Source organism: Chelonia mydas, chromosome 4 (genome assembly GCF_015237465.2).
Source record: "Chelonia mydas isolate rCheMyd1 chromosome 4, rCheMyd1.pri.v2, whole genome shotgun sequence".
Lineage (NCBI taxonomy): Eukaryota > Metazoa > Chordata > Testudines > Cheloniidae > Chelonia > Chelonia mydas.
In genome coordinates, this window is record NC_057852.1 from 92,769,002 (window position 1) to 92,790,519 (window position 21,518).

General features: G+C 44.0%; 2 protein-coding genes across 4 annotated transcripts in view; one reads left to right on the top strand and one right to left on the bottom strand.

Annotated features, from left to right (window-relative positions):
* Nucleotides 1-8,980, bottom strand: part of ATP10D (ATPase phospholipid transporting 10D (putative)) — a 114,622-nt gene extending 105,642 nt beyond the window's left edge. For 2 of the 3 annotated variants that reach the window (XM_037897840.2, XM_037897839.2), the window contains exons 1-2: nucleotides 8,841-8,980; nucleotides 8,038-8,147 (exon numbers count right to left, since the gene is read on the bottom strand). The gene's annotated coding sequence lies outside the window, so the exon portion shown is untranslated. The remainder of the gene's footprint in view (nucleotides 1-8,037; nucleotides 8,148-8,840) is intronic. The other variant, XM_037897841.2, reaches the window with a different exon arrangement.
* Nucleotides 8,981-9,133: 153 nt separating this feature from the next.
* COMMD8 (COMM domain containing 8) lies at nucleotides 9,134-20,554 on the top strand. The gene is made up of 5 exons (XM_007071022.4): nucleotides 9,134-9,493; nucleotides 12,713-12,868; nucleotides 14,727-14,879; nucleotides 17,406-17,561; nucleotides 20,050-20,554. The coding sequence occupies exons 1-5, from the start codon at nucleotides 9,197-9,199 to the stop codon at nucleotides 20,068-20,070; spliced, it is 783 nt and encodes a 260-aa protein (XP_007071084.2). The 5' UTR covers nucleotides 9,134-9,196; the 3' UTR covers nucleotides 20,071-20,554.
* Nucleotides 20,555-21,518: the final 964 nt, after the last annotated feature.

Below are 21,518 nucleotides of genomic sequence, written 5' to 3' on the forward strand. Positions count from 1 at the left end.
CCAGACTAACACGGCTACCCCTCTGATACTAATCTCTGTAGGGTGACCATATTTCCCTATGCTGAATACGGGACATCTGGTTATGTGTCGTATTACTTGTATTCAAGTGAGTTCAAGGGCAATCAGTCAGAACTATGCAGTACATACGTTCAAATTAACATCAAGTTGACTGAGCCTCTGTTAAAAAGAAATACTGTGTAGTTGGTTTCTTTTTATTTAACTTCTTATCTTTCAGGCTTTAGGGTTCACACGGGGAGAGGTGGTACACACGCACTCCTGTACATCTTTCTCACACAGAAGAGGTGACCAACTGACCTGACCCTCCCTGCCCGGTGCTCTCTGCCCTCCATGCGGGCTGTGTGGGGCTTTGGCACATGCAGGGCTCAGCTCCTCCTGGCCAGCGCCACAGGCTGGAGGGTCTTGAGCTTGCCCAGCCAGAGGCAGTGGGGGAAGGAAGGAACCTGTTGGCCAGGCTGTTGGTGAGTTGAGCGCTCCGACCACGGGCTGGTTCTCCGCACAGCACTGGGAGCAAGGCACACCCTGCCAGGGGGATATGGAGGAGCAGCGGGGCTGGAGGGGGGTAAAGGGGTAAAGCATGGAGAGGACAGTGAGAGGGGGAGCACGTAAAGGGTCGATGGATGGGCAGCAGAGGCAACACGTAACCGGCTGCCGCCTGGTGCCTGCCCTCACTCACCAGCCACCGCAGCTCACACTGCACAGCCAGAAAACAGAACGGAGAAGCGGGGCCCTGGTGGCTGAGAGCCGGCATGCAGCAGGGGCTGAACTGATGGACCAGCAGGGGGAGTGGCTGGCCCTGCGTGCTGCAGCTTTGCTCCGCCACCAGCCTTGGACACCCACCCCCATGATCACCACTGGACAGCCCCACTCATTGCTGGGGGGCGGGCGGCTGGCAAGCAGGGATCTGGCCAGCAGCAGGACCCACCAGAACTGATGGGGGGTGGGGAACAGAAAATATGGGACAATTTGCCCGTTTTTAAGAAAAAGTCAGCACACGTGCAGGAGGGCTTAAATATTAGACTGTCCCTTGAAAAATTGGATGTCTGGTAACCCTAAGTCTCTGCAAAATTCCACTAGGGCAGAGTCAATGGACTGACACTGAGGTCTTCGCAACAATGACCATGATAAACCATTTATTTTCCCATTGGTATCTAAACATGTCGTAATTGCTCTTGACTAGAGCTGGGCAAAATTTTTTGAATGAAACTCTTTCGGGGAGCAAAAGGAATATTTGAGTCAACCACAACATTTCACAAATTCATGTAAAATTAAACAAATTTTTTCAGCCAAAAAGAAAAGAAAGAAAGAAAATTCTAAGAAAGTCAAAACTTTTTGGTTTGACATTTTCTAAATTAAATGTTTTCTTTTGATTTGAATCAACTTTTTGTTTAGAATTTTACTTCCATATTTATTTATTGGATCAAACAAAATGATTCATTTGACCCAAAATGATTTTTTTTTACTTTTCTGTTTTGCCAAAACATTAACAAAATTAATTTGGGGTTGATCCAAAATTATTTTTTATCATTTTTCGGTTTGGCCACCTTATCAAAAAATCGGTTATTTACACAGCCCTACTCATGAAATCTCAAAGAAGCCAATCATAATCACCTGCATTCTGTGCAGCTTAGAGATGGAAGAAAAATATTATTTGAAATGTTCCTCCAACTTCCAGAATGACTGCAATCAGGGTTCCTGCAGAGGGTTGTCCTAACAATGGACACTGATACAGAGTTGCAGTCTGTGTGGAAAGAATCTCAAGCTGTACACATTACAGTCATTAAATGCTTTTATTATGTTAACTTTGTTGATTCCAAGCACCATGTGCATGCTATCTTTGGCCATCTGCCATTTTTGGAACATGCCTGGAAATGGCTCTGAAATTGTAGTGTCTGTGCATTTGATGAAAACGTCACAATGCAGCAAAACTATTCTGAATGCTTTATCTATCCAGAGAGCTGATAGCCATAAAAAAGATGTGCGTATATATATAAAACCTGTCCCCTTGATGGACTATGGTTATGGGGAGATATGTGATCTCAATGAAATCTCAAGATCCAAGATTTTCAGGAATATACCTGTGCTTGTTAATTTTAATGGAGAAAATAAATTGGGACGGCATCAGGTCTCGGGGTCTTGGAAATGACCACGTTAGTGCAGGAGGCTCTACTCAAAATTAAGTGACTGCAGGAAGAGGACCCATCAGTTCACCCCTGTCCTTGGAGACTCCTACTGCATTCCTTGGCTGTCGTTCCTCTATGAGTAAGGGATCAAATGGGTTGATGCTGAACGGGGATATCCCCATTCATTATCATTGCCTTTTTTCTTATAACCTGAGAGCACTTTTTTTTTTCCCTCCTGGACATAAGTATATGCTTGGGGGTCAAGGAACGCACTCCTGGCCAAAGAAATGGAAACACCAAAACAGCAAGGAGATGAGGTCATATGTGAACAACATGGGACTTCAGGAATTACATTCTTCTTTCCCCTTTAGCATTATAGTATTTTCATGCATCCCCCTCTGTCACCACCATAACACCAGCTCTTTCATGTACTGTATGTATTTTTAATGTTATTCCTCATTGTGGTGGTCATTTAGTACATATGCAGCTTTGCTCCTGCCTATAAGGCATCTTATAACATCATTTGAATCCTCCTCTTGTCTTGGCTTGTCATTCCTTGATGGCTTATGTCCTCAAGTGTATTAGAAGAGAACAGGAAGATAGGAAGTGAAATGTCCATGGTTCTCTGCCCTTAGGATACCAGGCTAAAGACCTCACAGAGGTAAGAAATTTCCTACTCAAAAGCTATCTAGAAAAGGAGTCAAAAGATACCTCTAAAGTCAGCCGAGTTCAGAAGAAGGAATAAATGCCTTGGGTCTACCCCTAATGGGCCAGAAGGGTAAAGGGCTGTGGGCCTCCCCTGAAGATTAAGAACCACCAGAAGATATTTCAAGCTGACAGATCTTTTCCCCATCAAAGAAAAAAACTTAAGTGTAGGGGAGATGAGGCTGGTATGTATTAAGGGTACTCAGAAGGTTTCTGTAAGCTTTGAATTATGCACTTAAATTGATACACACTGCTGCAGGATGTTTTTGATAGTGTCTGTCTACACTACAAGAAAAGCATGAGCAAATAGTTATAACAATTAATTACACACATTAGTACTCATGTAGTGCTTTTATCCATAGTGCATGGTTCTCTAGCATGGATAGGTGCCAGCATGTCATAACATAATTTTATTGCCAGTGTGGATGAAAAAACATGGTTCCAGAACCACGTTAGGAAACAGGGTTTTAGCTTTGATCTCAAGAGCATAAATGTTCTCAAGAGTATACTTAACTTACAACTGTAATATTAATACAAGGAGTCTCCAACCATTGCAACAATTTAAGAGTGAGGATTATGTTACAGAATATATACTGTACAGAGTAAATAGCTAATAAAAATGCTCAGAGCATCAATCCAGTGTTGTCTAGTCAGCTTTTCTTATTTTAAACTTGAATGGTAGGTGTGAGTGTAAGAACTAAATAAAGGTACAGTACATGTAATTTCTTGTTGTCACTTCATTAGTACAAAAGATCGAGTTTATATTTAAGCTTTGCTGGATTCCTGGTCTAAATCAGATTGGTTCATTGATTGCCATTAATGCCTCAGGTTTGGTCTACACTTAAAAAGTTTTATGAAGATGCAATCATATTGGTATAAGGTACTGTATACCAGTATAGCTTCTTTGCTTCACCAAATCAGAATAAACTATTCTGGCATAAGCACTTTTATAAGGCATAATTACATCTACTGTATGGGGCTGGACTTGCCATTTTAACTATGCTGGCATGGTTAAAGTGGCAAAACGTTTAAGCGTACACAAGGCCTCAGACTTTGGGCTGGTGTATGCTACCAAGTTAGGTCAACTTAGCTACTTCACTCAGGGCTACGAAAAATTTCATACCCTGTGCAAAGCAAAAAGCTGACGTAAGCCCTGGTGTAGACACTTCCTCCATTGACCTAGCTACTGCCTCTTGAAGAGGTGGATTTATTATAGTGACAGAAGAAGTGACAGAATAGCTACAGCTGTGCTATACCTTCTGCTTTGTAACTGTTGCAGTGTGAAAACATGAGACTGATGAAATATACATGCAAACAGTATCTGGTGTAATTGTTCTGGTGGATAAACTTGAAAAGTAATCAATTTAAATATTTCCGAATTCATTTATTATCATCATCCCACAAAAAAAGCAGAGAAAGTGGTTGATTTAAATAAATATACAAAATTACTTTTAAAGCCTAGGTCTGATAGATTGTTCAGAAAGTGAGACCCAGACACTTGCAAGTAAAGCACAATACAGTACCCCTCCTCTAGAGTCCAGAACTATAGGTCCCAAAGGGGAGAATGGCTAGCAAAGCTGGTTTCCTAAAAATGTATATTAAAATTAAGAGCAAAATCCTACCTTTTATTGCACAAATGGGGGAGGGTTGTTAAAAGTGTGCAGGAAGCTTCTTCCCCACTGGCACACTGACGCAGCAGCTGGAAATGACTCCAGCAGAGCATTTTTTTGACTAGCAAGCTGAGGGAGATTGAAGGAGCACCATGAAGGAGTAAAAAGAAAAGGAGTACTTGTGGCATCTTAGAGACTAACCAATTTATCTGAGCATAAGCTTTCGTGAGCTACATCCGATGAAGTAAGCTTATGCTCAAATAAACTGGTTAGTCTCTAAGGTGCCACAAGTACTCCTTTTCTTTTTGCGAATACAGACTAACAAGGCTGTTACTCTGAAACCTGTCATGAAGGAGTAGTCTGCCACTTTGAAAGTCTTTAAGCTCTTAGGGCCTTGTCTATATGCTGCCATTGAGAGCAATGCAGAGGAGACTGTCCTTTTTAAAAGAACAATTAGAACTGCTATGAAGCACATTGTTCAGGCTTCTGAGCCAAACTGCTCTGCCATTGCAGGATGGCTCAGGAACATTTCCCAGTTCTGATCTCCTGCCCCAATCCCACCATCCTCCTCACCCCTCAGTAAAGTAAATGTAGGGTTTTGCCATTATGCCACGGTTATCCTAAGTGACATTTTTTACTATTCCAAATTGAAAAATGTGTATGAAATTAGAAAGTCTCTTCACTGAGGCTTCACCAAATCAAATACATTTTCTACCCGTGTGCCAAGTCTGCTGCCCTGTCACATTGTGTTCTATGAGAAGCTCTCAGCTGAAGGAGATCAACAATCTCTGGCCTGGTCTGTACTACAGAGCTAGGTCAACATAAGGCAGCTTATGTCAACCCAATTATGTCAGTGCCCACGCTCCAGCCATGCTCCCACTGATGCAAGTGCCCGACTATACTGACACAATAACTCTACCACCACAAGAGGTGTAGGGGGGCTATGTTGGTGTAGTGAGGGCGACACTGTGTCCATGTAGACACTATCTTACTTACATCAGCTGTTGGCTGTCATTCTTGTCCTTGAGCTATCACTACAGGGCAGGTGGGGGACTCCAGCTCTAGCAAGGCTGCCCCTTTGACTTCTGGCTCTCCGCCAGGCTCGGGCTCCCTGCTCTGAGCCAGGCTGCCATCCAGGTTCCCAGCTGTATCCCGGTTCCTGGCTCCACACTGGGAGCCCGGTAGTTGCCCAGGCTCTGGGCATGAAGCTCCCCACCCAGAGCTCAAGGGGCAAGCTGGGCTTCCAGCAGGGAGCTGCATGTGGAGCTGAGAGCCCAGGCTCTCACTCTCCCCCCACTGCTCCTCTTAAGTCAGTGTAAGCACTCCTGGTGAGGAAGTGCACCACCGAGAGGAGAGTAGTGTAGACATAGAGTGCAGTAATTACTGAGGTGATTGTACATCGAACTACTGACTTAAGTCTGAAGTGTAGACATACCCTCTATGTGCATATGTTGTCTCTATTCACCCAGGTTTTCTTTCTTTCCCCAAATTGTCTTTTCTTCATCCGGTCCCTTAATTTCATGTTACCTTTGATCACCTGAAGCTTTGTTTTGTGTAACACTCCCCCTGCTGTTCTGTTTTATTGCGTCTGAGACTGTATTACAAACAGATGAAATTGGCCTCATTTCCAATTATCTACCATGCATTTTTGAGACAAGGTTACAAGTGAAAATGCCTGGAGGGGCAGGAGGATGGGATTACTACTGAAAATGATTTTAAAATTTAATTTATTCATCTATACATTTGCTGTTTTGTACATTCAATTATAGCATCAAATACTATTTAGATTTTAAAATTATATTGTTTTGGAAATTGATAATGTAGCAAGAATGGCAAATGTATACTCTGAAAAAAAAAACAGATTTATTACTATAAGATATATCTGAGATGGACAAAAACTTTCCCTTGGAAAGAGCAAACTCCACTGTAGGCCACCCTAGCTCAATAGCAGTAATTTTGCCTGTCCAGGAGTTTACTGCAACTATCTACACAAGTGAAATATGGCATCCTACCCATTTGTTCCCGTGACATTACTTTAATACATGAAACATCCACACAAAATGGTTCTAAAAGCGTAACGCTGCCTATGCCACCGTTTGGAGTAGATGTGCTTCAAGCAGAGCTAACCATCATGTGGCCTTCCATAGTGCCACTCTCCACCAATGGAGTATTGTAACAGTTTCTCCAACTTGTTCATGGGTCTGTCATTTTAGCACCCACTCTCATAAACTCTCTCATGGGAGCTTAATTTTAAGCAAGAGTTGTCCCACTGACTTCAATGAATTAAAGTCTCATGGGACTATTCACAGGCAGAAAGTTAAGCAGAGGCTTTCAGTACTTTGTTGTAATGGGGCTTTAATTCATACATTTATATTACATATGCTGAGGAAGTTTGTTAATTTGTTTAAATAAATACTTTGCACTTCCACAGCACCTTTTACTCAAGGACTTGAAAAGGTTTTACTAATTGTAATTACTGTGGCTGTTCAGTACACCAAACCCCAAGGATGCCATTAGCATACCAAGTGTACCACATCTCAGAGTACTCCTGAGGGCATTCTGTGCCAAAAATTAAAAATGTTGCATCAAAAAATTTAAAAATTCTGCAATATTCTGCAAGTTTTGTCAATAAATAAATGCAGAGGCTCCAGCATGCCAGTGGGAAGCACAGGGCACTGGCAGCACGAAGATGAGAGATCACCCTGCAGCCTCTTCACCCCTAGGACACAGACTCCGTGGTGAGGCTGCACCTAACCCTGACACGGCACAAGGCCTGGGCCTTCCCCAGAAACACCCTGGGGCCCTGCCCCTCTGCACCAGGTGTGGGGCAGTCAAGATCAACCAGACAGGATCCAAGCGTGGGGGAGAGGATTCTGTGTGCAACAATCTGGGTGTAGGCAACTCAGTGGGGGGGTCTAGGTGTGGGGGGATCTGGATGCCCAGAGGCTCATTGGGGGTGGGGTGCAGGGGCAATGGGACTCTGCAGGGGCTTCCAGGTGAAAGTGGTTGGGGTTCAGTGGAAGGGTCTGGGTGCGAGTGTCTCAGCAGGGGGTCTGGGCATAGCTAGTTGGTGGTCAGTGACATCGGGGTCTGTATGTAGGGGCTCAGGGTGATGGGCTCATCAGGGTGGGGGTTTGAATGCAGGGAGCTCAATGGGGGATGGTCTGGGTACAGGAGTGAGGGTCTGGCTGCAGGGGGCTCCCAATGCAGGGGCTGAGGTTCCATGGGGTGGGGTTTGGGTATGGAGGACTAGGCGGGTACTGGGTATGGCTTGGCAGGGGGTGTCTGGGTATGGGAGGTTGGGCTGCATGGGAGTTGGGCAGATGTGGGAGCAGCTCTCCCTACAGTAACCCCTCCCCCACAGCTGAGGAGCAATGGGGGCAGGAAGGAGGGGAGGATTCCGAGTTTCCTGCAGCTTGGGGAGGTTTCTGGGGGTGGGTCTGACACAGCCCCAGCCACTTGTTGCAGGGGAACAGGAAGTCCCATCCTCTCCTGCCTCCAGCCCAGCGAGGACTAGCAGCTGATCCCAGCTCAGGGTAGGAGCCACTGGCTAGGGTGTCTCCAGCCCTGTGATGATTTACCTCTCTGACGGCTGCTCCGGGTGCCTGAAACAATGTACCTGCGCAGCTAGGGAGTGGTGAGTGACTGCGCTTGCAGCTTCCCTCTGTTTCCCTGTCAGAAAGTCATTTTTCTGCACGGAACCAAAAAAATCTGCATGAGACATGAATTGTGTGCACAAGCAATGGCACACAATTCCCCCATGAGTACTCAGAGGCAATTACTGTAGGTGCTTCAGCAGCTAGGCCTTATAGGCACTATCCCATGTGTCTCACTGACCACTCACACACAAGTGAGCAAAGGGTATTTTACTAGGGCTGGCACGAAAAGGAAAGTCTGCAAATATTCTGGGCGTTTAGCAGTTTAAACAGTTAAGACTTCAAAAGGAGTAACAGCAATTCCTGTCTGAGGCCCACAGTGCCAGTCCAATCCAGAGTCAGAGCTCTTCAGGCCCCAGGGTGCCCTCTCCACTCCAGTTTCTATTCAAGCAAATGGGAGCCTGCAGGGCTCCAGGCCAGAGCAAGGGTATGTCTACACAGCCCATGTTACGGCAGCACTTTTAAGGTGGCTGTGTAGTTGCAGCACCATCTCCCGGCAAAAGAACTACCCCATAAGGGGAGCAACTCCCAGCACTGGGGCACTATCTACTCTCCCACTTTACAGCGCTGAAACTTGCAGCGCTCAGGGGGGTGCTTTTTCACACCCGAGTGAGAAAGTTGCAGCGCTGTAAAGCGGCAGTGTAGACAAGGCCTCCGTCTCTCGCATTCGGGCCCCCGTGCGCTAGCTCCCCGCCCAGCTGCTGCTGCCAAAGAAGTCCCACGCAGACCTGCAGCCGGCCGCGACGTCTGACAGTCTCAGCCTCTTCCACATGGGGCTTCTCGCCAGCTCCCCGGCAGCTCCCGCTCCCAGGAGTCCCCCGCAGTGGAGCCCGGCCACCTCCCTGTGCTGTGGGCTCCTGCTCCGCAGAACGAGCCCGAACATTACGGGACCCCCGCTGGGAAGTGTCGCCGCCCCCCGGGAGAGCTCGGGGCGGGAGCGAGCGGCTGGCGGCGGCAGCGCAGGCTAACGGCTTCGCGCCCCTCCAGCGGGCCAGGCTGCGCCTCACCCCGCTCCCGCCCGCGGGGCCCCGCCGCTCCCCGGGGCTAGCAAAGGCAGCGACTCCTCTGGGGCTCCGCCCACCCCATGAGACCCCAACAGCCAGGAGCCCCTGCGGCGGCTGCAACCAGACAAGCCCCACCCCCTTCCCTGCTCATGCGCGCTTCCAGCCAGCCTCCGCCCCGCCCCGTGAGGCCCACTGTCCCTGCGCATGCGCTCTGTAGCTCTCCCATCCCGCCGAGGGTCGCTCACGGCACTTCCGGAGGAGGGCCGAGCTGGAGCGGCGAGGGTCACGTGTTCTCGCTCGCCCCGCCCCCGAGGTGCAGACTGGACGGGACGATGTTGCTGCAGCTGGAGAAGCTCCCGGCTGAGCAGGTCCTGAAGGTGAGACCCGCCCCCGCAGCCGGTGCGCTGCCCCCACCCCCACCGGAACGGGCTGGGCTCTGTGGCCCTGGCCGCCCGCAGCCCCTCCCCGCAGGGGCTCCCAGCGCCCAGGCAGCGCCCGGTGCGGGCAGGCGCAGTACCGCGCCCCGCCGGGCGGGCTGCCCGTGGGCAGCGAGCGGCCCCGGCCGTGGCCGGGCGCCCGCCTGGCTACCCCGGCTGCGGCTCGGGGCCAGGCGCCCTGGAGCGCGTCACTGCCCCATGCTGCACGTGAGCTGTCGGCGCCGCAGCCCGCCCGGGGCCAGGGCCCGTCATCTCCCGGCTAGTCCCAGGTCACGGGGTGTCTCGTCCTTGCTCATAACGGGACCCCCCCCCCCCCCTTGCTGTACGTAAGCACAGAGCAGGCGCCCGGAATTCCTCACCGTGTCTGGGTGACCGGAGCCGCCCTGCCCTGCTCGGGGACACACAGACCAGCGCCCCCTGGTGTGTGGCGGGTGCATGTCGGTAACATCTAGGGTGCGCGCTCCTGCGTGTGACCCCTGGGCCACTACAGCTGTGCACGTCCGGCTTGGGGTCCCCGCTCCCCCGCCATCAGCTTCACACCATACGCATAGGGAAGCAATCCCAGCACACTTGGTGGTTCTGGGATTTATTGACTAAACGTCTGTGGTCAATATTTTAAGTAACTTAGGCATAGATCCTTGCTGTCTATGAAGGGAAGAATGTTCAGGACAACGACTCCTTCCCATCCCAGCTGGGAGGCTTCCTTGCTCCCCGCCCCCCATCTGCTTTCCCCCAAAAAATAGAATAAACCATCAATGACAACCATCCTCTGGAGTTTTAGTGGGCATGTTTCTGTATGGATCAGGATTCCCTCTGTTCACTAAACTTGAAGGGATGATTGGGTCTTAACTTCTTGGAAGTAATGAGACAAATACTTTTAAGTGTCAGGAGAAGGGTATCAGTTACATTTGTCTTTAAATGTAATTTTGAGTGATGCTGCATTAATCCATCAAATCCTAATAAAATGAGCTGGGGAAATCTTTCTCCTGTTGTTCCCTTCTCTCCAGTCAGCTCCTATTAGCTTATCATTAGGGCTGTCAAGCAATTAAAAAAATGAATCGCAATTAATTGTGCGATTAAAAAAATTAATTGTGATTATATAAATATTTTTGGATATTTTCCACATTTTCAAATATATTGATTTCAATTACAACACAGAATATAAAGTGTACTGTGTGCACTTTATATTTATTTTTTATTTGCACTGTAAAAATAAAATAGTATTTTTCAATTCACTTAATACAAGTACTCTAGTGCAATCTCTTTATCATGCAAGTTGAACTTACAAATGTAGAATTATGTAAAAAAAATTGCATTCAAAAATAAAACAATGTAAAGTGAGCCTACAAGCCCACTTCTTGTTCAGCCAATTGTTCAGACAAACAAGTTTGTTTACATTAGCAGGAGATAATGCTGCCTGCTTCTTGTTTACAGTGTCACCTGAAAGTGAGAAAAGGTGTTTGCATGGCACTGTTGTAGCCGTGTTTTAAGGTATTTACATGCCAGATGGGCTAAAGATTTATATGTCCCTTCATATCTCAACCACCATTCCATGGGACATGCGTCCATGCTGATGATGGATTCTGCTCGATAACGATCCAAAGCAGTGCAGACCAATGCATGTTCATTTTTATCATCTGAGTCAGATGTCACCAGTAGAAGGTTGATTTTATTTTTTGGTGGTTTGGGTTCTGTAGTTTCTGCATCGGAGTGTTGTTCTTTCAAGACTTCTGAAATTTTTTTAACGAGCGTCATCAGCATGTAAGCAAGTCCTTTGGAATGGTGGTTAAAGCATGAAGGGACATACGAATGTTTAGCATATCTAGCATGTAAATGCCTTGCAGTGCTGGCTACAAAAGTGCCATGCAAACGCCTGTTCTCGTTTTCATGTGACATTGTAAATAAGAAGAGGGCAACATTATCTCCCATAAATGTAAACAAACTTGTTTGTCTTAGCGACTGGCTGAATAAGAAGCAGGACTAAGTGGACTTGTAGGCTCTAAAGTTTTACATTGTTTTGTTTTTGAGTGCAGTTATGTAAGAAAAAAATCGACATTTGTAAGTTGTGCTTTTACGATAAAGAGATTGCACTACGGTACTTGTTGGAGGTGAATTGAAAAATAATATTTCTTTTATCATTTTTACAATGCAAATATTTGTAATAAAAATAATATAAAGTGAGCACTGTACACTTTGTATTATGTGTTGTAATTGAAATCAATGTATATTTGAAAATGTAGAAAAACATCCAAAATATTTAATACATTTCAATTGATATTCTTTTGTTTAACAGTGCAATTAAAACTGCAGTTAATTTTTTTGAGTTAATCATGAGAGTTAACTGCGATTAATCGACAGCTCTATTTATCATGTATCTAATAGTTTTCTACCAGTACAAATAAAACACTTGAGATATTCTTCAGTCATCCTCTCAACTGTCAGTGTTTAATTTGTTTTGGGCTATGACTTTCCTCGCTGACAATAACCCAGAATCCTCTGCTGCTGTCACAACAGCTCTGACGATGGTTGATTTTTTTTTTTTGTAAATGAAGTACTAGTCAGTCCTTTCCAGCCACAAAGAAAGTAGGTGCTGCACTGGGCCTTGAGGACAGAGAAACTAGGGGAGCATTTCTGGATGCAAGTGGCTGGTGATTTGGGGAATGGGGAATTAGAATAGCAGTGGATACTCACTTATTAACATCTTGTATTTGTGTTGCACGTTTAATTTTGAAGATTCCAAAGTTCTTCAGAAAGATCATTGTACCTCACTCACGTGACACTCAGTGATAGTTTAATAGCACATACCAATACTGCATAACAGAAGATGGGGGGGGGGGGGAACTATTCCAATGAAGAGGCATGATGTAGTTACCCTGTGTGGAACCTGGTCAAAGCAAAGGAATTAAACATATCTCCTCTAGTGAAAAGTGTTGTGTGATGTAGTCAGGATTTCTTTATTTTTAATTTTTTTAACAGCTCTTCCAGAATATGCTACCTCTAGCTGCACATTATCTCTTTACACAATACCAGGGTGGTATTCCTTCAGCATCTAGCCTTTGAGGCAAAAGTGACACCTGAATTGTCTGCTGAACTTTGCTTCTTGTGTAGGGTAATAATGGAGCCATTATAAAGCCTTAGGGTTTTCTTTTCTCCCCCCAGTTCCTTCACCAAATTGTTGATGGCATATGTGGCCGTGCATATTGTCGATATCAGGATTATGGCAGTGTTTGGAATTTGACAGAATGGATGGCGGTATTAGAAGAAACAACAACATACTTCAAAACTACAGTTGGCAAAAATCTGTCAGATGAAGAGGTGAGACTATCATCAATTAGATTTGACTTTCTTCCATCAAGCCTAGTACTATTGCTATTCTATCCTGAAATATTTATATATTTTAAGTGGGGTTCATATGTTAAATATAGGACTTGGATAGTAATAAAATAGACCAAATCTTGATCATTTTAAGCAGGTCCCTGTCTGCCCCCTCTGATTCCCCCTTTATTTCAGGGATTCTGTGCAGCTCCCCCCATTTTCTCTCTGTTCCAGGTTCTGTGTGACCTCTATTTCCTTCCTACCCTACCAGGGTCCTCCATTCTCCCCACATACCAGCAGTTCTATGTACACCCCATTCTCACTTCCACTCCGTAGCAGGGACTTTCTTCACAATCCCTTCTCCCATGCCAGATTTCCCCACCCACCCACTGTCCCTGTCTGTATGCCCCATTCCAAGTTCCCCCATTATTCCCTCTACGTGGCAGGGGCTCTGTGTGTGCCCTCAATCTCAGGTCTCTAATATGCCTTTCGGGGTTCTGTGGGGTCCATTCCTCCTCCTCCCATGCCATGGGCTATGTGTGCTTCCCCACTCCTGCCTTCTTCCCACATGCTAGAAGCTTGGTGTTCTTCCCCCGCGTTAGGGTCTACAGTCCTCTTCTCCCCGCCCCCCGCCAAAGGTCTTTGCATATTCCTTTTCTCTGGCCAGGGCTATGTGTGCCCCCCTTCTTCCATTCTGGGGCCACCCATTCTTCCCACTCATGGCAGGGGCTGTGTGTGCCCTCATACCAGGGATTCTGTGTCCCCTTCCCCCCCATACCCCTATAGCAGGGACTCTGCAAACTCTCCTCCCCTTCCACCCATGCCAGGGGCTCTGGCTGCTCCCCCCGCATTCCCACCTTCCTCTACCATCCTAGTGGCTCTGTCTGCTCCCTCCCCCCAACCAGGTTTCCCCAATTTCCTTCCTCCCTCTTCCAGGGTTTCTGTGTGATCCATTCCCCCCTCCCTTCATGCCTGGGCTGTATGTATGTCCCCATTTCCTCTCTTCCCTCATTCTCTATCCAGGAGATAAGTCATTCAGGATGTCAGCAAGTTATTCTATTGGGAGGATGAGCAGAGATGAGATGTGGTATTGATATTGTGGAAGATCCAGTGTGTCTAATTTTAAGGAAAACTTGTAGGTGCTCCTAAATACAGTTAGGAATGTATTTATTTCATTTTATGGATAGCAGGGAGGAAGCAGCCAGAATGCTAGCTCCAGAGTGTATGTGGGCAGCTGAGTGACAGATAAACAGTCAATACCAGTGTGTCCTTTCAAACTAGCTCTGGGAGAGTTACCTTTTATTTTATTTTTTAAAGGGCGCCTCAGCAGATTCTAATTGGAACTTTTCTTTTAAAAAAGGAATCTAAACAGTTTAACAGTGTCCCTTTGAGAGACCGTTCTCCAGTCAATGTTTATACATGAGTGATATTGTATTTAATTTACAGTTATGGAGATAAACTTAATGGAGTCATGTTTGCTTATGCACCATAGGAGACACACATCGGGGAAATCAGTGGGAAAGGGGCATTGAAAGGGAAGCTTCCTTGAATTTTTCAAGCCTCAAGTGTATTCAGCTGAATCGTTGTTAACAACAGTGAGCAAACATTTCACAAATTTCCCTAGCATATAAACAAGGTTTTACAGTGAAATTTTTATTCACTATATCTGAGGGTGCTTTGGTGGTTGCTTATCTCCACTGTCTGCCATTGTGACCTTTTGGGAGAGGCAAGGGCATAAACTGAATAACTCCAGGTAGCAGTTATCGTTTTGGCTTCTTATCCAGTACAGCTATATTCTATTGTAAATCTAACCTTTTCTGCTTCATAATTAAAACTCTCTTTTTACTGATATTTTCAGGCGGTTCAGCAGTTGAATGAATTGAGCTCAAGCCATCAAGAAGCAATCACAAAATGCTTGAAAGGCAGAAAGGAAGAAATCAGGCATGCACTGGTGGAAAGCATAAGTGCAATCTCCTCTGCCCAGCTACAGGATTTTGACTGGCAGTTAAAGGTGAGACTGTATCTGTGTCTCTTACTGTCCAGAGCCTAGAAGGCTACAGACACAGCCTCTGATAGGCTGCCTGATTCAGAGGTAAGGTTAGACTTGTATGGATACCAGAAACCCAGAGCAGAAGAATTGCTGGGAAGGCATACAGCTCATGAAAATAAGCTCCCCTTTGCTGTGCTGCATTATTGCCATCTCTTGGATGTTTTTTTGAGATTTTTTTGATTCTCCTCACACATTTGATTTACTTCTCTCCATCACAATTGAGCCCTGACTTGGAAACTTGACTGAATAGAAGAAGAAAACCTGTACTTAGAATAAAATAAAAAAGTAAAGCTACATGAATACTAGATGGAATTCCCTGACTCATGTGAAAAAAAACAACCCTCTAGATCATAACTAAATGTATGTACGTTTAAGGGATAGATTGAAATCAGTTGTATTTAGTTTTATTTTACTAATGAGAACAGTGCTGCCCAAAGTTGGAAGAAAATCTACCTATAGTAGAAGTGCTCTTTTGCATAAACATTTTAATCTGCCAGAAGTGCATTATAGAAATAATCCTGATAATATTGCTTATGTTTATCTGTCCTTGTTAGTTGTTAAATAACAGACTAGCTTTTTGTCCTAACAAGCACTGTAGATATTTTTTGCTGAAAAATGATTTTGAACTCCAAGTCAGTTTCTGACTGGACCAGATTTTGCAGGAGCTGATAGCATAACATCATGTTGTGCTTCAGATGAGCTGCTTGCTAAGTATTGATCTGTCTCACTGACTGAATTTACTGTTGGCAAGATTATAAACCAGACCTATAAAAACATCCAGTTGCTGCCTGCAGTTTCTTGTTACTTTCTCCTATTGAGGGTTTTTTTTTAAAATTTCTGGCTAAGAATTAATTCTGAATTAATATAACATCTGAACTAATTTACAGCTGTCTATTTCTTCCTCTGTGGCTCACATTTCGCTTTATCCTTTATTCCCATTAGTCACCTGTGCAATTTATTAAAATCAGAAACTCTCCTTTGGGGAAATGCTGCTGTAATAGTTATATAGGACCAGCTGCCTTCCCATAATTGTACGGGACCAAAATCAAGTCACAGGCTCTCTGTATCTGGTATATGATAATACTGCCAAGTGACTGGAAAAATGTATTCAGTGTTTGCTAGCCAATGTGAAGAATACCTGCACCGCTTCACACCCCTGCAATTTAAAGGAATAGAGTTGTGTACTGTATTTAGTTGCAAAATTGTCAATAAACTTTCTATTACATTTTAAAAAAAAAAACTTTTACTGAGGCTGATTTAAATAGTAGAAAAACATTGACAGCCATTTGACCAATTTTACCAGTATTTGAAAAATTGTATATTTGTTAAATAGTATTTGATCAGTGGCAGAGTTGGCTGGAAAGTGCAAAAAACCACTTAAGAATGTAAGAATGGCTATACTGAGTCAGACCAGAGGTCCATCTAGCCCAGTATCTTGTCTTCTGACAGTGGCCAGTGCCAGGTGCTTCAGAGGGTATGAACAGAACAGGTAATCGTTGAGTGATCCATCCCCTGTTGTCCACTCCCAGCTTCTGGCAAACAGAGGCTAGGGACTCTTCAGAGCATAGTTTTGCATCCCTGCCCATCACACAGAGCCCCCATGGCTGTTCCTCCGCCTAGGAGCAACAGGGACATGTCACCTCTTCTGGGGAGCCAGGAGGGGAACCTGCCAGCCCCGCGCAAACTGGACTTTTAATGGATATCACAAATGCTGGTTTCTAGAACTTTCTGGGTGGTAAAGTGCCGGATAACACAGTTTTTACTGTAATTTCATTTTGAGTTCTTGTGACATGAAATGGAGCAAATAACAGTTCTTTATTTACTTTCTCCACATCAGTCATGATTTTATAGACCTTTATCATATCCCCCCATTCTTTTCTGATACTATTACTCTGGTACTTGTTGAATAAGTTGTAAATACTGTTCGTTCAGCCCTACTGTCATCTCTTTTACCTTTTTATCCTTTCATGGTTTGCTCTCTCAGCAGATTTGCCCTTTTTATCTAATCCTGGCCCTTGTTGGATGCATATTTCAATTCCATTCCATTGTATAACTTGCATGCTGGATTATATGAAAAACTAAATAAGCAAGAAGCTTTATAGTGTCACTGTTTAAGTGTCGGCAGGCCCAAAATGTAATCTGCTTTAAAATCTGATTGCAAAATTCATGCAAGCCAAGTTTTGAGGAATGATTTCAAAACACATGGTTCAGTACTGCTACCTATAACAAAAAATGCCATTATCCTGTCATCTTTGAACAATTTTGCATTAACAAACTATTGTGCAATGGAGGGGAAAACAGTTGTTGCTAAAGAAACAGAATGAAAGTTTCAGGCTTCAAAGAGGATGGGTATAATTAACAAGAAGAAAAATACTTAACATTAATCCTGACAGTGACGTTTCAAGATAAAGTGTAGATGTGGTGGCATGGTGGACATATAACATTTAATGTCTCTACTTTAAATGACTTTTAATTCATCATATACAGCTTGCTCTCTCCAGTGATAAGATCTCCATGCTGCAAATGCCACTTCTCAATCTTGATCTGGATGTGAAAGAAAATGGTGAAATTAAGCCAGTCTCTGTAGAAATGAATAAGGAAGAACTGCAGAACCTAATAAATGCTCTGGAAGCAGCTAATAAGGTATTTGTTACTGGCTTTTTATTACATCCTTTCTTAATTAGGTCCTAAGTACTACAATCATTTTTACTTTACAGTATTCCTGTTCTTATAGCACCTTATAGGAAGTGACTTGGTAGTGGAACATGCTTCTGTGGAGTTTATTATTGTATTTAAGTCTGTTTATGTTTATCTTTAGCAGTCTTAGTTTATCTCTTCCACAGTTTTATAAAAAATATTTCTTCCTCTAATGAACAGTTAAAATATTTTTTTGTCATTAACACTAGTTGATTTTTATCAAACTTTCTTCCTCTGCTGCTCTACCCCCGGTTGGAGTTCTTTGGCCTGGGCCCAAAATTTGGCATGCCCCTCTTATATTGTTTTGTTTCATAGTGTTTGGTTACCATGGCTAGCCTGTCTGGTTCTGTATAGCAAGACTGAGCCCTGGATATTGCTACCTAACAACAAAATGTTCTTGATGCTGTACACTAGAACAAGTTCCATTTCAAAGGTTCCCATTCCTTCTACAGAGGCAGGAATGCAGCAAGCACAATAGACAACTAAGATCAGGATCATAATGCCTTGAAAGTTATAGGGAGCAGAAGAGAATACGAAAAGAACAGCATTTTAGCTAAGAGACACATACAGAATGATTTGAAGACAGAATTTCCTCCTGAACCCCACAAAGCATCAGTGGCTGGAAATGGACTCTTTGACACATTATATGGGTTTATCTAGATCAAGCAATCCTTTATTTCCTGTGGGCTAATAGAACAGATAGAAAGGGAATTGTACACTGAGAATGCAAGTATATCTGACATTGAAAAATTTAATTTTAATGGAAACTAAATTCCCTGGAATAGTTCCAAATTGGACAATGGAAAGAGCAGAAAATATGCAGAAGAAAGTAACTTAAACATGTTTGGAGAGGCGTGGTGATAGGGAAGGACACAGTATTGTCTGACTTGTATATTTGTTGATGGTAATCACATGAATTGAAGGCATCCTCAACCAAATTGCAGCATTTATTCAAGGCACTTTATAAGGTACAGTGGTTTGTTAGCACTGTTGATGAATGACACGTGCTTTAAATATCTGTTGATTTACTGATAATGACAGGTTTCAGAGTGTTAGCCATGTTAGTCTGTATCAGCAAAAAGAACGAGGAGTACTTGTGGCACCTTAGAGACTAACAAATGTATTTGTGCATAAGCTTTCGTGGGCTAAAACCCACTTCATTGGATGCATGCAGTGGAAAATACAGTTGGAAGAGGTATGCACGCGCGCGCACACACACAGAACATGAAAAAATGGGTGTTGCCATACACACTATAACGAGCGTGATCAATTCAGGTGAGCTATTATCAGCAGGAGAAAAAAACCTTTTGCAGTGATAATCAGGATGGCCCATTTCCAACAGCTGACAAGAAGGTGAGAGTAACGGGGTGGGAGGGGGAGGGGAGAAGTAAGCATGGGGAAGTAGTTTTACTTTGTGTAATGACCCATCCACTGCCAGTCTTTATTCAAGCCTAATTTAATCGTGTCTAGTTTGCAAATTAATTCCTGGGAGTGGAATAATGACAGTTTACAAACTTCTGTCTCCCAGTAGAATGAGTGGAGAAATGATGGAATAAAGTAGTTGTCCAGTTAGAAGTTGGCTATTTATCTCTTAGGTCAAGTTTTTTTTTTAAAACTTAGCTGACAAACTAATTGCTGTTATCTATCCATAATATCTTAGTGTCGTGGCTGCAATATGCAGGCCAACACTTCTAATGCTTCTTCAAGAGTGCTTGGCAACTGGGAAATCCTGGCTTGTAATTCTTAGTGCTTTTAATAACAAATGCTAAATGAGGAAGAAGTATGACAGTAATAGTGCTGTTTTTTTTTAAAAAAATGGTCATACATAGTTCAAAGTAGTACGAGCACATCAGTGTAGTAGGGCCAGGACTGGGCCACCAGGCAACCTGACAGCTACTCATTGGGCTGGTCATCTTCATCCCAGGTGCAGCAGACATTTCCATATATGCCCTGCTGTGGCCAAAAGCCTTCTATTGCTTTTAGGGGTAGCTCTGTGGCTACCTACAGGAACTGCTCTTTCTTGGCAGAGCGTTCTCCTAGGCAGTTGGCAGCAGTTCCTGTTTGGGCCTTCTCAGAGCTGATCACAGGAACACTTTGAGGCCTCTGCAAATGAAGCCAAAGGAGCAGTTGCTCATCAAGATTCTGGGCTACCCAGCCAGGGCTCCGTTAGCCCAGGCTTCAGCAGACTCCAGCTTGCTCTGCGTTCTCCTCATTGTTGCAGGGGAAAGTAAGGTAAAGTTTTCTCATGCTTGATTGTACGTATTGAGAGGAGGGACTCACTCTGTGAATGGTGTCCCATGCCTGCCGTGTGAAGCAGAAACCTGCAGGTATATTTGCAAAGACTGTTTGTAAGGTATTGTCCAGGCTTCTTGAGCCTATGACTCTGGCCCTGATTGTAGCTGAATCTCTTTCTTCTTTCAATTTCTTTCTGAAGGTTGTTTTGCAGCTGAAATGACGAGATTCTGACTGTCAGTGACATCTGTCGGTGATGGTTCCACAAGAGACTGCAAAGAGAATGGAGATATACTCTATAAAGTGGGAGAGTAATGATGCTATTAAAGTACTGAGTTAAGTAAACAACACTGATGTGGACCAGAAGATTTATTACAAACTTGGTGGAAAAAGAGACCCTGCAGTCCACTAGACCCGAAACACAATTGCCTTGTAGAAAATGTTGAAAGTTGTATAGGCCTATGAAAGACTACAGTAGCATTTATGAAAAATTTGAGTGCCGTGTTTGACTTTGGAGAAGAGATTTTGCAGATGTCTTATTCTGAACAAAAACAAGCTTATGTACATCTTGCCTCCACAGTAACTTATTACATAACAGTGTAATATGAGTTGCTTTCCTGGGAAGGTTAAGCACACCCGTGTCCTGGAACATAAATATTTGATACTTGTGAATAGCAGAGTAATAAACAGTTGATGCTTTACATGGATAATGGCTTTTGAAAATTTAAAAATCTTTAAACATTCAGAACCTGCCGATTTGTGTCTTGTGGGTTTCACGTAATTGTCTTGAATCTGCTCTGAAAACTGGACCAGTGTCAAAGTTCTGAATAAGAAACACATGGCTTTCAACTGACACATGTGACTCAAAAAAAAATATATATATAATCAAGTGATGGCTTTGCAGAACAGTAGGTCAGCTATTTCCGAAGTGTGTCTAAGAGTGTATATGCTGTACACAGGCTGTCAGAATAGTGCTCCCAGCCCAATATAGCCATTTTTCTGCAGGGAGGGTGTTACACACCCGCGGAGGTTGGGGGTAGGATTTAGACTACATGCAGAATTTCTGCAGAGAATTTATTGACACCAGAAATCTGTCTGATTCAAATTATTACGTGCTTGTCTACTATCGAAACACATTTAGTTGTATTTAAATAGAATAAAAAAACATACTTATGCATTCATTTTACTTGCAGTGAACTGTAGTAAGCCATGTTATCTGCCTTTAACAAATAAATTCTTGTGACTCTCTTTCAGCAGGAGGATGCGGAAGTGATGTAAAGGGCAGGCTCCTGCTCTCATACCCAGATAATAGTGATTTGTGAGGTACAGGACCCAAGGCTATCATTAATTTCACTGGTGAGGTTCCCATTGACTTGTGTGGGAGCAAGACCTGAGTTCAGATTTACATCTCCAAGAGAAAACAGCCAGCCACTACAACATTCTGTAGGCCAGATCCTCACCTGGCATAAATCGATTGTAGCTCCAGTGTTAGAGTTTAATGGAGCTTTGCCAACTTGCATTGCTTAAGAAGCTGGCCCTCTAAGGAAACATTAGCCCTGGCATCATAAAATATAGGTGTCTTTTAAGTCAGCAATATGAAGGAATTCACTTTAGGTTACCTTAATTACTGAAATGCAAATTCATATTCATTATTTTCTGTTTTTCTGCCTT